Source organism: Ailuropoda melanoleuca, chromosome 8, assembly GCF_002007445.2.
Source record: "Ailuropoda melanoleuca isolate Jingjing chromosome 8, ASM200744v2, whole genome shotgun sequence".
Lineage (NCBI taxonomy): Eukaryota > Metazoa > Chordata > Mammalia > Carnivora > Ursidae > Ailuropoda > Ailuropoda melanoleuca.
This window is the reverse complement of record NC_048225.1, coordinates 61,613,147-61,626,359: the sequence shown is the minus strand read 5'-3', so window position 1 is coordinate 61,626,359 and position 13,213 is coordinate 61,613,147. Positions and strand designations below refer to the sequence as shown.

Sequence of the window (13,213 nt, the reverse complement as noted above, 5' to 3'; positions counted from 1 at the left end):
GGCCCTCAGGCTTCACGGGGCCCAGGATTCTGCCCCTGCTGCGTCCCTGAAATTCAGTCACAGGGGAAGCCACTGAGATTGGGGGGTGAGCACAAGAATATCCAATGCCCTTCACTCCTCAGGTCTTAGCTGTGAGGGGGAGAAGAGCGCTGGATTCCAAGGAAGAAAGATGAGGGCCTGGCACCTTGTAAGAAGCTTAACCGCCACCACCCCTCACCTCTGGCACTTGTGACAAAGCCTTTCTACGGCTGGGCTCTTGAAAGATGCAGATCTTGAAAGGAGTGCACTGTGCAGGTCCCACTCCCCAAACCCTTTGGCCCAAATTCTTTATCCTCACTTCCCCAAGTCCTCCGCCCAGTCCTCTATTCCAGAGCTAGAGCTTAAACTGTTCGTGGCACGGCACGTTTGCTTCGCAACAGAAATGGACGTTTCTAGATACTTCACTGAGAGCTCTCCTCAGAGTTGTTAAGTAACCCCGTCATCCCGTAAAGAATTTCTGAACAGTCTCAATGTGGGAACCAGGAAATGCCTTCGGCAACAGCAAGCGGAGCTGTGACTCAAGCAAAGCGCAGGGCAGAACTGCTGGACACAGGCCTTGAGCAGCACTGTCCAACAGACACAGTGCGAGCCCTAGAATGTGTCGTTTTTAAAGTAGAAAGAAATAGATGGAATTGATTTTAATAACATTTCGTCTTATTTTTAATATATTTTACTTAACCCAGTATGTCAAAAATATTATTTCAACATGTAATCAATCCAAAAAATGATTAATGCTGTCTCCTCATGCAGTTTACTCATTGCCCTCAGCCCCACCCAGGCTCAATCCCAGAGGTAGTATTTCCATCTTACGGACTGCTGCCAGGCCCGTCCGTGTTTATGACTTGATGCCTCCAACAGAACCCAGGTCATACTGGCCAGTTTCAGATGTCCGTCTTGGTGTATGTTGGTCAAGTGTTCTGTGTCTCCCAGAGCCTTGTAACATGCTAGAAACTGTTTCTCAAAGGGTGTGATTTGCCGTTGCTGATAACGTGGCCCTGCCGTGGCACCCCAGCGGCCTGCTTGGGGATTCTCCCACTGGGACTTGCCGTGAGCTCCATGCTCCATACTCTGTTCCCGTTTCCCATCGCGGACACTCCCGAGGCTTCAGCTTCCAGGCACGGTAGGCCGGCCCTCCGCAGAGCCTTTTCCTGCTGGGGCCCCCCTGCAGCAGGCAGCTCCACGCGCCGCCCAGAAAGCCGTGCCGTCCCTGCGCCCAAAGACAGCCGCGGAGATACAAGACACAACCGTTTCCCGTCCTCTTTACTTTCACTTTCTTTCACTGACCACTGAACCCCCGAAAACTTCGTTAAAGTGGCAGGTCCTTAAATCTTCATAGGTGTTACGTGCTACGCTCCGGAGTGCGTGTGACCGAGCTGTGGCCTCCAGCACACGACACGACACCTCTTACTCATCCAGCCTGATCAGCACGGGGTCTTGATGGAACGGACCAGTGTGATGTTCCGTGGGATGTCCACATGGGCCCGATCTCTTGAGATCACGTTAAGACAGAGGGCAGGGCAGCTCACACAACCTGAGGCAGAACCGTAAATGACCATTGTTGTGCATCCCATGTGAGTATGAACTGTTTCTGACCCTCTTTTCTAATTGGAACGGAAAAGAACACATTGACCAAATGACTGCAGACCACATACCTTCGGCCTTATTAATCTGCTCTAGCAATGATCCCATGTCTGGCACAGCCACTGCGAGCGGGGCTCCTCCTTGGTTCAGCCTGAGGCGGCCCAGCTAGTCTTCGTCCGGGATCTGTCAGATTCATGCAGAGGTCAGATGGGTGAATTAAATGGGGCAACAGTAGGGACCACCACCCCTTCATCCTTTAAGTTGTTAATGGTGGCATTATTTTCTGCCATATCCCCTGGTATGAGATGAGATTTTTTTATTTACTATTTTGGGCAAGGCAAGGGAGCCGGGGGAAGGCAGTGTCAGAAGTCCGCACTTGGCGTTCTCTGCTACGATTGCTCCCACCCAGTAAGCCAGTGGCCTGATGCGGGGGTCACTCCAGCGGTCAGAGCCCATGAGTACTAAGCACTCAGGTACAAGGACTGCCAGGCAGCTTCGTGGACCCAGTGAGCCCACTGCAAGCCAGACCTTAGCCGTGACTCCCCTTTTCCCTGACCTCCAGGGGCCCCACTCTGAAAAAGGGCCCATGATGATGCTTTGAGTCTCAGATGTTCACGTCAACTAAAACTCTGTGTCTACTAGTCCCTTTTCTCTAGTGAACAGTCACCCAAATAAACGGCCATAGACCTTTGGGAGAAAACTTCAGGAATCACCATACATACTTGTTGCAGTTTTGCAGGGTTCTTCCTCTGAGACCCCTGGCCCCTCTTGAGACAGTGGGTTCCAGATCTGCACAGTGGCTAAGGTCTGGGAAATGAGCAAGGGACCAAGATTTTCCATTTGCCTGCCTCCTGCACCCCCATTCCTGTCTGCTTTTTTCATCGTAGTTATTAAGCAGAGCCATATCGGCTGCCTGTTTTGCCCCTAGGGACACCGTGCTCCTTTTGCCTTCCCCACAACTTCAGTGGGTTGAGTCCCCTTGCCTACCCCTCCGTCATTACTGGCCTTACATAATATATCCATTCCAGCACGCCCACTTTTGCCAGCTTATTTCTTCTTCACCATCTGCCAGGAAAACTCAGGTATTACCACTTCACTGAGTGTTGGCCGCTGCTTTTTCCAGACTTCTAAGAGCCACCCCCAGCAGAATCTGCCCTATCGCCTCGTGTCCCATCCAAGGTACTAAATCTGTGTCTCCAGAGAGTGCCCCCAAATCCATGAGTTCTTGCTTATCCAGCCTTACATTCCAGCCCCCTTCATCATGCGTTCCCCAAATCCAATCCCAGGAGCATTCCCCCGGCTCCTGCCAGTGTCTGTGATAGTCACTCTCCTTTCATGTATACTCTCTTCCCTGCACTGTCAGGCCCAAGATGCCCCCAGCTGGATTATTCTGGGATTCAATCCTAATTACGGTCCCTGGCTAGCAGGGGACGAAGTGGGGGCAGCTCCTGAGAAGGTGCCTGTCGCCCGGCAGGGGTGAGGCCCCTGTGGCACCTGCGGCACAGCAGAGGTGGCAGCTCTCAGGAGGAGGGGTGGCCCTCTGTAAGCTTAGAACGTCAGGAAGGCTGCGGCACCCACACCCTCGGGGCATCCGTCCTGATGCCTTTATCTCGCGTTGCAGGTTCCAGATTTTCCCCACCAGGGCCTGACCTTCACATATCTACCTTGGCTGAGCATTCAGACTTATCTGGGCAGCTCTTATCTTCAGCCTGCCACTCAGCTCTGTCTGTGCTGCGCTGCCGGAGATAAGCGGTCTCTGTCAGCTGCCACGAGGCCTGCCGGCGGGCGCACTGCCCCAGGAACTGCTGGTCAGTGGCCGCAGCCCCTCTTCAGCCCGCGGCAGAACACCAGCCTGAGCTCGCGGTGACCAGCCGACTTTTGAGGGCGTTGTTCCACCCCCCACCCACCCCCACCTTATTTTTTAAATGCCTGGTTGATCACACCCACCCCAACATTCCCCTCCTCTAAGGAAATTCTCCCGAGGCCTCACCAGTGAAATCTTTAGCATTCGAGCTGCTACCCTGCTCTAGGGACGATCTGGGGCCCCCATCAACCAGGATGGCATCCTCTTCCCCGTGTGCTCTGAGACAGGCCCAAATCCCCATCTGGCCCCCCGTCTCCTCAGACCACCTACTGTTAGTTCTGGTCCTTCCACCAAGACAGGACTCTCTGTGTGCAGGAGACTTACGGGGGACACGTGTGAGGGCATAGGGCGGGCGGGGGGAGGGGGAGGGCGCGGCAGGCAGTGATGCAGGTCTGACCCCTGTGAACAAGAGACAGAGGACGGGAGGTGGAGGGGAAGAGTGAGGCTGCAGTCAGGTCTAAAAGGAGCAAGGCCAACGGGGAGCCCTTGTGCCAAAACTGCCTGTCAGAGAAACCTTGTATCTCCCAAGAAGGACCCCATCTTAGTCATTGGCTGAGAGCCGCCCGTGGGCTCAGCGCAAACCGCGAGGCTAGGAGAGCGCAGCCACCGGGCCGGTCTGAAATCTGAGGTGTATTTTCATGGCCTCCGCCCAAGGTCTAGGGCTTTCTCCCCACTGGAGCTCTAGACCCTCTGCGTTTTCCACCTGACGGCGGTGTATACTGACGCTCCCGGCGCTGTCACATACTAGCTTTTGCCGCCTAACTCCTCGGAGCCTTATTTTCCTCACCTATAAAATGGGAAGAAAAGTCGGGATGGTATGTTTGAAAGTAGCCAGCACAAACGAATTCTCACCACATCATTGACTGGATCAGAATTATTCAGGTATGTAATAAAGACCTAGGACAGGCTGGACACTCTCGCTGCCAAGGGGTCTCCGGGGGAGGGAGAGCTCAGAGAGACAGACCATCTGTGCTGAGCGGAGTGACGCCCACACCCCCGAGACGTGCACGGCCACATTCCCAGGATCTGTGAACATACTACCGACGCGGCAAAGGAGAATTAAGGCTGCAGGTGATCAGCGGACCTCAAGAGATCATCCTGACGCGCCCAGTGTCATCACAAGGGTCCTTACGAGTGGAGGGAGGAGGCGGAAACGAGTGGCAGAGACACCACGCGAGAGACGTGGCCAGTCACTCAGGCTTTGAAGATGGAAGGGGCCAGGGAATGTGGGCAGCCTCTGGAAGCTGGGAAAGGCAAGAAAACACCCTCCCCTCAAGCCTCCGGAAGGAACGCAGCCCCGCCAACTCCTGGAGGCTGGCCCGGCGAGACCCACGTGGACTTCAGACCTTCAGAACGGGACGATAACAGATCTGGGGTTTATTCCGTTACACAAACTATCCCACTGACCACAGGCTAGCGACGTTTCAAATGCCGGAGCTTCTACTGGTCTCTCGACTCCTCAGTCCTCGGACGGCCGACGTCACCGTGACGCGGAAGTGGTGCTGTGGCCGGGGCACCATCCGCTTCCAGTTCTCACGCAGGAGCCCCGATGCCAGGGCCCCACGGCTCGTCCCTTCATCTTGGTTTTGCCACTGGAGGGGCAGCGGTGCTTCGCGTGCGGGCTTATCTCCGTTTTCTTCACCATTTTCCTGCGGAGGCAGCAGCACAGATCCCACAGACGAGGTCGGAGCCTGGAGAGCAATTGGTCTGTAGTTTGAAGCCCCTGAGTTTGTAGTCACGCGTCACAACAGCCACAGAAAACGAATACAGCCTGACAGAACCGACCCGCCGCGACAGAAGGGTGTGCGGGCACAGGAGCCCAGGACAGGGACGTCGGACTCGGGGTAGCCTGGGGAGAGGCGAGAGGGAGGCAGAGGGCCGAGTGCCACGGGAGGTGGGGGCTTGGGGGGCTGTGCCGGCGGGGGGGTTACTGCCAGGCCCTGATGGGGGGGCGTGCTCACACACATAGGTGCAAACACAGTCCTGACGCACAGACAACAGACGAGGGCCCGCCTGTCCACACATGGACGCTTGCACACGGGCCCACCCTGCTGACACAGCCGCTCTGCATGCAGACGCTGTCGGACACAGGCCCGTCTGTCGCCTGCCGTCCACCTGTTTCTGGCGACCTCTCTCAACATCCTCATTTCTTAGGGGCAGCTGGGTTTAGCAGGGAAGCCTGGGGGTCCCTGCTGTGACCCCATCACTTGCGGCCTCACCAGCGGGAGGCGGCGGCTTCAGTACGCGAGGTGCCAGGGCAAGCCTGACGGGGCACGTGTTCCTCCCAAAGCTCCCGCTGCGGGACGGAGCCTACCATGAATGCGGCAGTCACCCAAAGCCACAGAGGGTCCTTCTTTCTGCACCTTCGCTCACTTTCCCCTCAGTCAGCCGAGCTTTATTGGTACCTGCTCTGTGCTGGTGCCCGTTCCGACTGCTTCGGACCCCGAGTGAAACGAGCCGCCCTCCGCACCTGCCAGCTGTGGAAGCCAGCGCAATCAGACCTGGGGCCAGGTGGGGACCCTGAACCCAGCCCCGGGCGTCAGAGAAGACCTCCCAGCGGGAAAAACTGAGTGACTGCAGTCATTTTAACACAGCGTCGCGGGGAGGCCCCTGCAGAGAAATCGCCTTGCCCGCCGTGTTTGAACCGGGCACAACAGCAGTGGGGGCCGCAGCGGTCCGCGGAGCCAACAGGACAGCAGCCTCCTGGCCGGAACACTGCTGGCTGCCGACCTTCGGGAGACAGAGCCGTTGACTGAAGCGTAGCAGGAAGAGTGCCGTTGGGTAACCCAAGAGTCAGTCCGTGCGTACCCACAGCAGCGCAGTCCGTTGGCACCAAGTCACGCAGTCACCCCCCTTCCTCTCCCGTGAGACCCCTGGCTCTCACCTGAAGGCAGGAACTGGTTACACCAGAGTCTGCAGTTCTTGGATCCCAAATACACACTCGTTTGCCTCTTGTCGTGGCTCTTTATTTCAGGTTGACCCCTGGGTACATGCCACTGAGGCTTCTCAGGACAAGAAGGAGCTGGCTGGGCAAAGGGCAAGGGGAGGAGGGCACGGAAAGGCAGTTAGCCAGGACGTGACGTGTTCAGAAAGCTCCCCTGGCGAAGATGCACAGGGCGACTGTGAAGTGGGGGTGGGGGCCGCTGGGGGCCGTTGTGCTTGTTCAGATCAGAGAAAGCAGGCCACGGGGCTGGAGAGACGGTCCTGAGGCGGCGTCTGTAGGGGGGCCTACCTGCCAGGGGCAGTGGGGAGAGGGGAGAGGGACAGGACTGTCAGGTTGGTGCCTGAGAGACCTGAAAAGGGCCACAGCCTCTGAGTCCAGTGGAGGAAGGACAGCCGGGCAGACAGAAGCCCGGGCCCTGGCTCCACAGGCAGGCCGCACACTTGCGGGGGGCCCTGCTGGAGAGAGGGGGTGGGCAGCACTTCCAGGCTCTGGGAGGGCTTGTGTCCCACGGCGTCAGGCAGGCGGCCCCCTGCCCAAGTCACAGACACACCGTGTGACTTGATGGAGAGAAATCGAGTAGCCACTCTCCTCTCTGCAGCTGAGGGCTCCCTGCTTTGGAGAGAGAGGTCAGATGCCCAGGTCAGACGGTCTGTCTGATGGAGACAGGCTTGAACCCAGGCTTGAGTGACTATATCCCGGTCTCACCCTCCCCAGCCATCATACTTCAGCCAGGCCAGTCTTGGTATCAAAGAAAGGAGATTACCGGGGACCCCTGACCTCCTCCTCCCACCCAGCCAGGCCAGGCCACTTAGAGGGCCCTTCGAGGCCAGGAGCACACTGCCATGACCCCACCCTCCTGGGGACTTGACCAGGACATCAAATGTCCTCCATGGGTGGAATGAGCTAGGGCCTCCAGGAGAGGAGAGAAGGGCCCACAGCTGACTCAGCACCCTTACATTTTCTCCACACCCTTACATTCTGCCACCCACCCCACAGACCACCTGAGAAGCATATATCCCTGGCTGGAAGCGAGGGCTCCTGCCTCCTGGCCAAGAAGAGCAGAGTCCTAGCCCAGCTCGTCCCCCGGTGTCACACAACTCAGCAAAGCTAGGCCTTCCAGGAAATGCATGCCCGGCCAGAAGAAACAGAGTTAAGGGCTTAGAACAGGGAAGCTCATGTGATCCTGGTGAGCTCTGGTCCTGTCTGAGCCTGTTTCCTCATCTGAATGTGAGGCTGGGCTCATTTACCCTAAAGCTTCAGCAGCTGTGACGCTCTTTTTGTGTCTGCTCTCTGGTCTCTGGCCCCATTCCAGCTGAAGGGTTGGACACCAGATGCCTGGTCCCTGCAGAGAGCCCCCAATTCTGGCCTCAGAGATCCACTTCCTCACTCCCCGCAGGTCCCCGGAGGTTGGAGGTTCAGTGCAGCCCCAGCCAGAGGAATGTGAGCCATTCCCGGCATCTCCTCCCCTGTGGCCAGCCCAGAGAGGGGCTGGGGCCTCTGGGCCATTCTGACAGGAAATTAGCTGGGCCTGGCCTTCCCCACTACCAGCTGCTCTGCTGACCCTGACCCCGTGTTTTCTGAAACTCGATACTGCAAATTTCAGAGCCTCCTCTCCATTCCCAAGGAGGCCTGGATGAGCTCTGTGTCTAACCTCCAGCCTGCATGCGGGTTAGCCTTCCTGCCTTGGGAACTCCAGCCCTACTGTGACCCTAAGCAGGCCCTACTCTCTCTAGGAGACTGGTGTCCCCATGTCTGAGGCTTGGAGGGAGGCAAGTGAGAAGAGATGTGGAGAGACCACGTAAGAGGCTGTTGTGGTCCAGCGGAAGAGTGCCGGTGGTTAGGATTAGGAAGGGGCAGTGAAGAGGTGAAGAACTGGACAGAGTCCAGAGCTATCAAGGCAACAGGATGAAACGGGGGTTAGTCTGGCCACAGAGGCTGCAGAGAGAGGTGTCTGAGGCCCCCTAGCTTCCTGAGTTGCAAAGCTGGACGCCCGGTGGTGCCTCTTGGGGAGAGGGGGAGCACCAGGGACTAAGCCTGGCTGTGGGGGAGGAGAAAGGACCCCAAGTTTGCCTTGGACCATACAGGCCAAGGAGCCTTTCAGATGTCCTAGAGAACATTTGGATACAGCACACGCACACGCACCCACGCGGCTCGAAGCTTGGGAGGCCGGCACAAAACTCGGCACAAAACTCGGCCCCAAGGCGGTCCGGGCTGGAGGCGGCGCACGTGGACGGGCACGCACCGTCTCCTTTCCGGCGGAGGGTGCGGTCTCCCTGAGAAGGCGGGTCCCGCCCTGCACGCCAGCTACTATCGCACCACGTGTTCCCCTCACGGGTTTTCCGCGAAGCCTGCCGTCCTCTGCCTGGAAAGAGCCGGGAGCCCGCGCTCGGCCCGCTCCGAGACACAGGCAGGCGCCGAAAGGCGGAGCTGAACGGCCACGTCGCACCGCGGCGGTCCCTGTGCGCCCGGAGCTGAGCGGGGCGCGTCACCGGGGGGCACGGAGGAACCGGGCGTGAGCGGGAACCAGGGTTCGCCCGCCCCGCCTTTCCCGAGCTCCTGCCAGCACCCCTCTGGCTTCAGACAGGCTCTCACCCAGTGTCTCGTGGTTTCCCTCCAGCCTCTCGGCCACTCGGCCCAGGGCGCCCGTGCTGCCTGGTGACCCAACCGCCCCGGACCCCGTCCCTTCTCTGCCCCGTCCCCGGATGGCTGGCGCTGAGGGCCGCCTCATCAGCGTCCAGCTCCGGCCTCGAGCTCTTCGCGAGCCCCGGCTGCCTCCGACGCCTCCACCTGAGCACCCAAAGGCACCCTGACCGTGTGACAGGTGCACCTCCTGTCCCTGCACTCCCGCCCGCCGCCGGAACAGAAACCTTGCTTCTCTTCCTCTGAAACGGGATCCTTACACTTGCCCAGGCCACAGGCGAAGTCGTCCTCGACGGAATGTTCCCTGTTCTCACACTCGCAGTTGACCCTACCTTCAAAATACACCCTCGGCCTGACCGCTTGTCACCTTGCTACGGCTAACCTGGCCCACCTCCCACCCGGGCTTGTGCAGGAGCGACCTCAGCAACACTTCCACCCAACAGTGGCCAGGGGGCCCCTAGAAATGTACGTTCAGGGCATCCTCCGTCCGGTGCCCCCCATTCCCTCTTCCTTGGACTGGAAGTCTCTAAGACCTTACAACAGCTTACAAAACCTCTGGCAGCCCCTCCCTCGTCACCCATCCGGCCTCCTCCCCAACCCCCGGCCCCTTGTTCACCCGCACCAGCCACCCCCGCACTTGTCCTGCCTTCATCCCAGGACGGTTCCCCCCCCCCACCCAGACTTCCCTGAGCTCACCCCTCACTTTGCTGGCTCTCTGCCCAGAGATGCTCCCCGGCATGTGGCTCACATGACAGCACCCAGCTCTGGCCTTGCCCCCGCACTCCTCACCTGCTCCGCCGTGTCCACAGCATCGCGCCTCATGCACAGAGGCCTGTCTGTCCCTCCCCTCAGTAAGCAGGCTTGGTGAAGGCCGTAACCTCCTCTTCGCAGTCTGCCTCTCGGCACATGGAAGCCTGCTTGAGGCACAAACACGCACATAACTAAGCACTTTGTAAAGACTTCTGGGACAAAGGAGCAAGAGTAGCTGAGCGGATGGCCGCTGGGCACGGGAGGACGCCCAAGCAGGTGAGGGAGGACAGACTGAGAGATCCACCAAAGGTGGAGAGAAGGGCGCCCTTCCTGCCCTGCCAGGTGCAATCTGCACGAGACCTGAATGTTGGTGAGCTCTGCAAGGTGGTCCATTTTATCCTCAGCTGTCTCCCAACTCTTTCCTGATGATACGGGTTTCTGTTCCTTACAACCAAAATAGTCTTGACTCAAGCACTGTCCTTCCACCCACCCTCCACATCTCCACCCTACATCTAGACTCCCAACCATCTAGACATCTAGTCAAACAGCCCACTGGGCCCTTCATCCCCAAGAGCGCCTGCTGGCCCAGAGTCCACCCACCCACCTATCAGAACCAACAACTGTCCCACTACATGGCAGCCCCGCAAAACACACGTGGTAGCGTGGGGCCAGATCATGAAGGGTCTTGAACGCCAGCTAAACAGTGGGGAGCTATGGAAGAATTTTGAGCCGAAAAGTTATGTAATCGGATCTGTATTTGAGAAACAGAACACTGGCAGTTGTGAAGAAGATGGATTAGAGGAGGAAATCTAAAGCAGGAAGACCGGTTGGGGTAATAATCCAATATTCCAGATGATGAACTAGGGCAGAAGCAGAGTGGCTACGGAAAGGACGCTTTGAGGAGAAGACAGGGGAGCAGCCATGGACCAGACCTGCCCAGATGGGGGACCATCTAATAGGCCTTGCCTTGGCAACCCCCAGGTGGGCCCAGGCACCATGCTTGCCCCAGCTCTCAGGTGGGGCTGTGCCTCCTGCACATTTGGCCCCAGAAGTTCAGGACAGGCAGTTCCCAGGGGTCCAGCCCAGAACCAGTCCTTTCTCGGCCCATCTTCAGAGCCCTCTGCCCTATTAGCACAAGCCCCTGAGCAAGTGATATTTCCAGAGTACACTGTCACCACCAACTCCAGTGTCACAACTCAGCCCTGGCTGCAGAAAGCTGGAGCCTCTTCTCTGTTAATTTTCTCCAACTCCTCAGAGGCTGGGCCTCAGGCCCAGTGAAGTCACAGTTTGGGAGGCAGCCCTGGCTCCCTGCCGCCCACGGAGGCTATATTTGGAGCAAGACAACTCCCTACAGACATAGACTAGGGACCCACCCTGCAGCGCCTCCCCAACCAATTTTACCTATCCAAGCAGTGTGAGTGTCGCTCACATTTTCACGTACTTGCTTATTCATTCACTCGGTGCCTCATTTATTCAGTCCACATATGGTTGCTGATCCCCTAGTATGACGGGCAGTCACGGTAGGATGTATGGTGGGCACGTCCATGTGTGTGAGTGTATACGGGTATCTGTGTTGAAACAGGGATGGCAGAACACACTCTCAGTGCCCTCCTCGGGGTTCCGCAGCGTCCGTGACTCGGGATCCGGTGTCAGTGGCATCTGCGGGCACCTGCGAGCATGTGCGTGCCAGCACGTGCTCTCTGAGGAGGCCGCTGTGACTCAGCCACATACGGCGTCTCTACCGCACCTGTGCGGGTAGGACTGTGTGTGCCGGCACGCGCTCTCGGCCCCAGGGGTGGGGGAAGCGGCTGTGACTGACTCAGCTGCATTCAGTGACTGGGTGCCCACAGGCCAGCTGTGACTTTACACCTTGCTCACTTGCCAAGCCAAACAGCCAGTGTTGGGTGCAAATATTCTGCACCGAGTGTGCAGGGACAAAGTCCCAAGTCAGAGGCCTCCGGTAAGCAATCGGGCCCAGCTCCTTCTGCCCCTCCCCTGGCACCAGGCCCTCATCTCAACCTCTCCGGCCTGGCCTCCTGGAGTCGAGGAGACTATGGCTCATGCGGACTCCTCCATCGCCCTCACCCACCAGTCCCAGGTCTGCACACATTAGGAACCAGGCCCAGGCACACAAAGCTGCCTGCCCACTCCATTTTCCTCCCGCGCCCCAAACCCCTCCTGTTCTGGCCTTGATCACCTCTTTCCCCATCTCCTAGTCCCAACCTTAGCAAGCACAAGCTGGGCAGCATTTCCAGTCTCTGGAGCTCCGGACCCACGGGCTCGGCTATGGCGCTGCCTGGTCCCTGTCCGTCTCCTTCCTGTGTGTTCCTTGCCCTGTCTATTCCCCCGCCGTCTCCCCTTATCTGCCCGAGGGTCTCTCTTTGTCTCTTTCCGAGGCAGACTGTCTGCAGCCGAGGCTTCGCAGGAGTGGAGGTGCTGACAGGGTGGGGGTGTGGGGAGGCCACTCCGGGTCCCTTCTTGAGCCTTATCAGGAAAACCGAAGTCACTGCTCAGGGCCCAGGCTGGAATTTCGCCCTGGATGACCTTGCTCCGTGTGCTGGGCCTCCGCAGGGACAGCCAGGGTCAGACGAGTCAGGAAACAGGCCCCTGCTTGTTGGCGGCCNGCTGGGAGAGGCTCAGAGCCGGGACACCTGGCTTTTGTCCCCACCCGTCACCACCTGCTCTTGCGTAATTACCTAACTCTCTGAGCCCCGTTTTCCTCATCCGTAGAGTAGGAAAAAACGCCACCTTTGTGCGCCGCTGCGGGCGCAGTGGGACCGCCGGCGGCTGCTCCGGGAGGCTCGGCGTCCGTGGGTTTCCTCGGCGGCACGGCTGCGACCGGCTGGCGCGCCCACCCGCCCCGACCGGACCGACCCCGCGGGCTGGGACGACGGGCTGCGGGGAGGCCGGGAGCGCGGTCACGGAGCGCGCCTGCCACCTGGCGGCCCCCGGCGGCGTCGCCCAGGCCAGCGTCCCGCGTCCCCGCTCGGCCTCGGCGCGCGCCAGGGCGCAGGGTCATTCCCCCCGGGCCTGGGCCGCTTCAGGACCGGCCGGGGAGGCTCTGGATGAGGGGTGTTGCTTGTGAGGGCGGCCGTGTGCCTCCTTCGGGCCGAAAGTAGGCCTGAGCAGCCGGCGACCCTGGTCCATTGTTTCTGGAGGGCGCGATTGGAGCGGTGTCTTATTGCCTACCTCCTTTGTCTCCACGTCCACACTGAGTATGTATTACTTTGTGATGACAAAAAGCTACGAACATTATTTTTGAAGATTTTATTTATTTGGGGGAGGGGCGGAGGCAAAGGGAAGGAGAGAATCCCCAGCAGACGCTGCACCCAGCTTGGAGCCGGATTTGGGGCTGATCCGACCACCCTGAGATCATGATCAGAGCCGAAACCAAG

At 58.7% G+C, this 13,213-nt stretch overlaps 1 protein-coding gene across 11 annotated transcripts; it reads right to left on the bottom strand.

Moving 5' to 3' along the window:
* Positions 1 to 645: 645 nt before the first annotated feature.
* LOC105236220 (translation initiation factor IF-2-like) lies at positions 646 to 12,911 on the bottom strand. 11 transcript variants are annotated; one of them, XM_034666554.1, is made up of 7 exons: positions 12,515 to 12,911; positions 9,858 to 9,985; positions 8,571 to 8,790; positions 3,755 to 7,040; positions 2,343 to 2,427; positions 1,692 to 1,803; positions 646 to 1,570 (listed from the first exon to the last, which is right to left on the bottom strand). In XM_034666554.1, exons 1-4 carry the CDS (start codon positions 12,835 to 12,837, stop codon positions 6,713 to 6,715), a joined length of 999 nt encoding a protein of 332 aa, XP_034522445.1. In that variant the 5' UTR covers positions 12,838 to 12,911; the 3' UTR covers positions 646 to 1,570; positions 1,692 to 1,803; positions 2,343 to 2,427; positions 3,755 to 6,712. The 11 variants fall into 11 exon arrangements, 3 of the variants coding, with proteins under 3 accessions (XP_034522445.1, XP_034522447.1, XP_034522448.1); XM_034666556.1 differs by lacking the exons at positions 3,755 to 7,040; positions 8,571 to 8,790; XR_004627190.1 differs by lacking the exons at positions 646 to 1,570; positions 1,692 to 1,803; positions 2,343 to 2,427 and adding an exon at positions 11,248 to 11,386 and having other exon boundaries at positions 3,760 to 7,037; positions 7,430 to 8,790; positions 9,858 to 9,982.
* Positions 12,912 to 13,213: the final 302 nt, after the last annotated feature.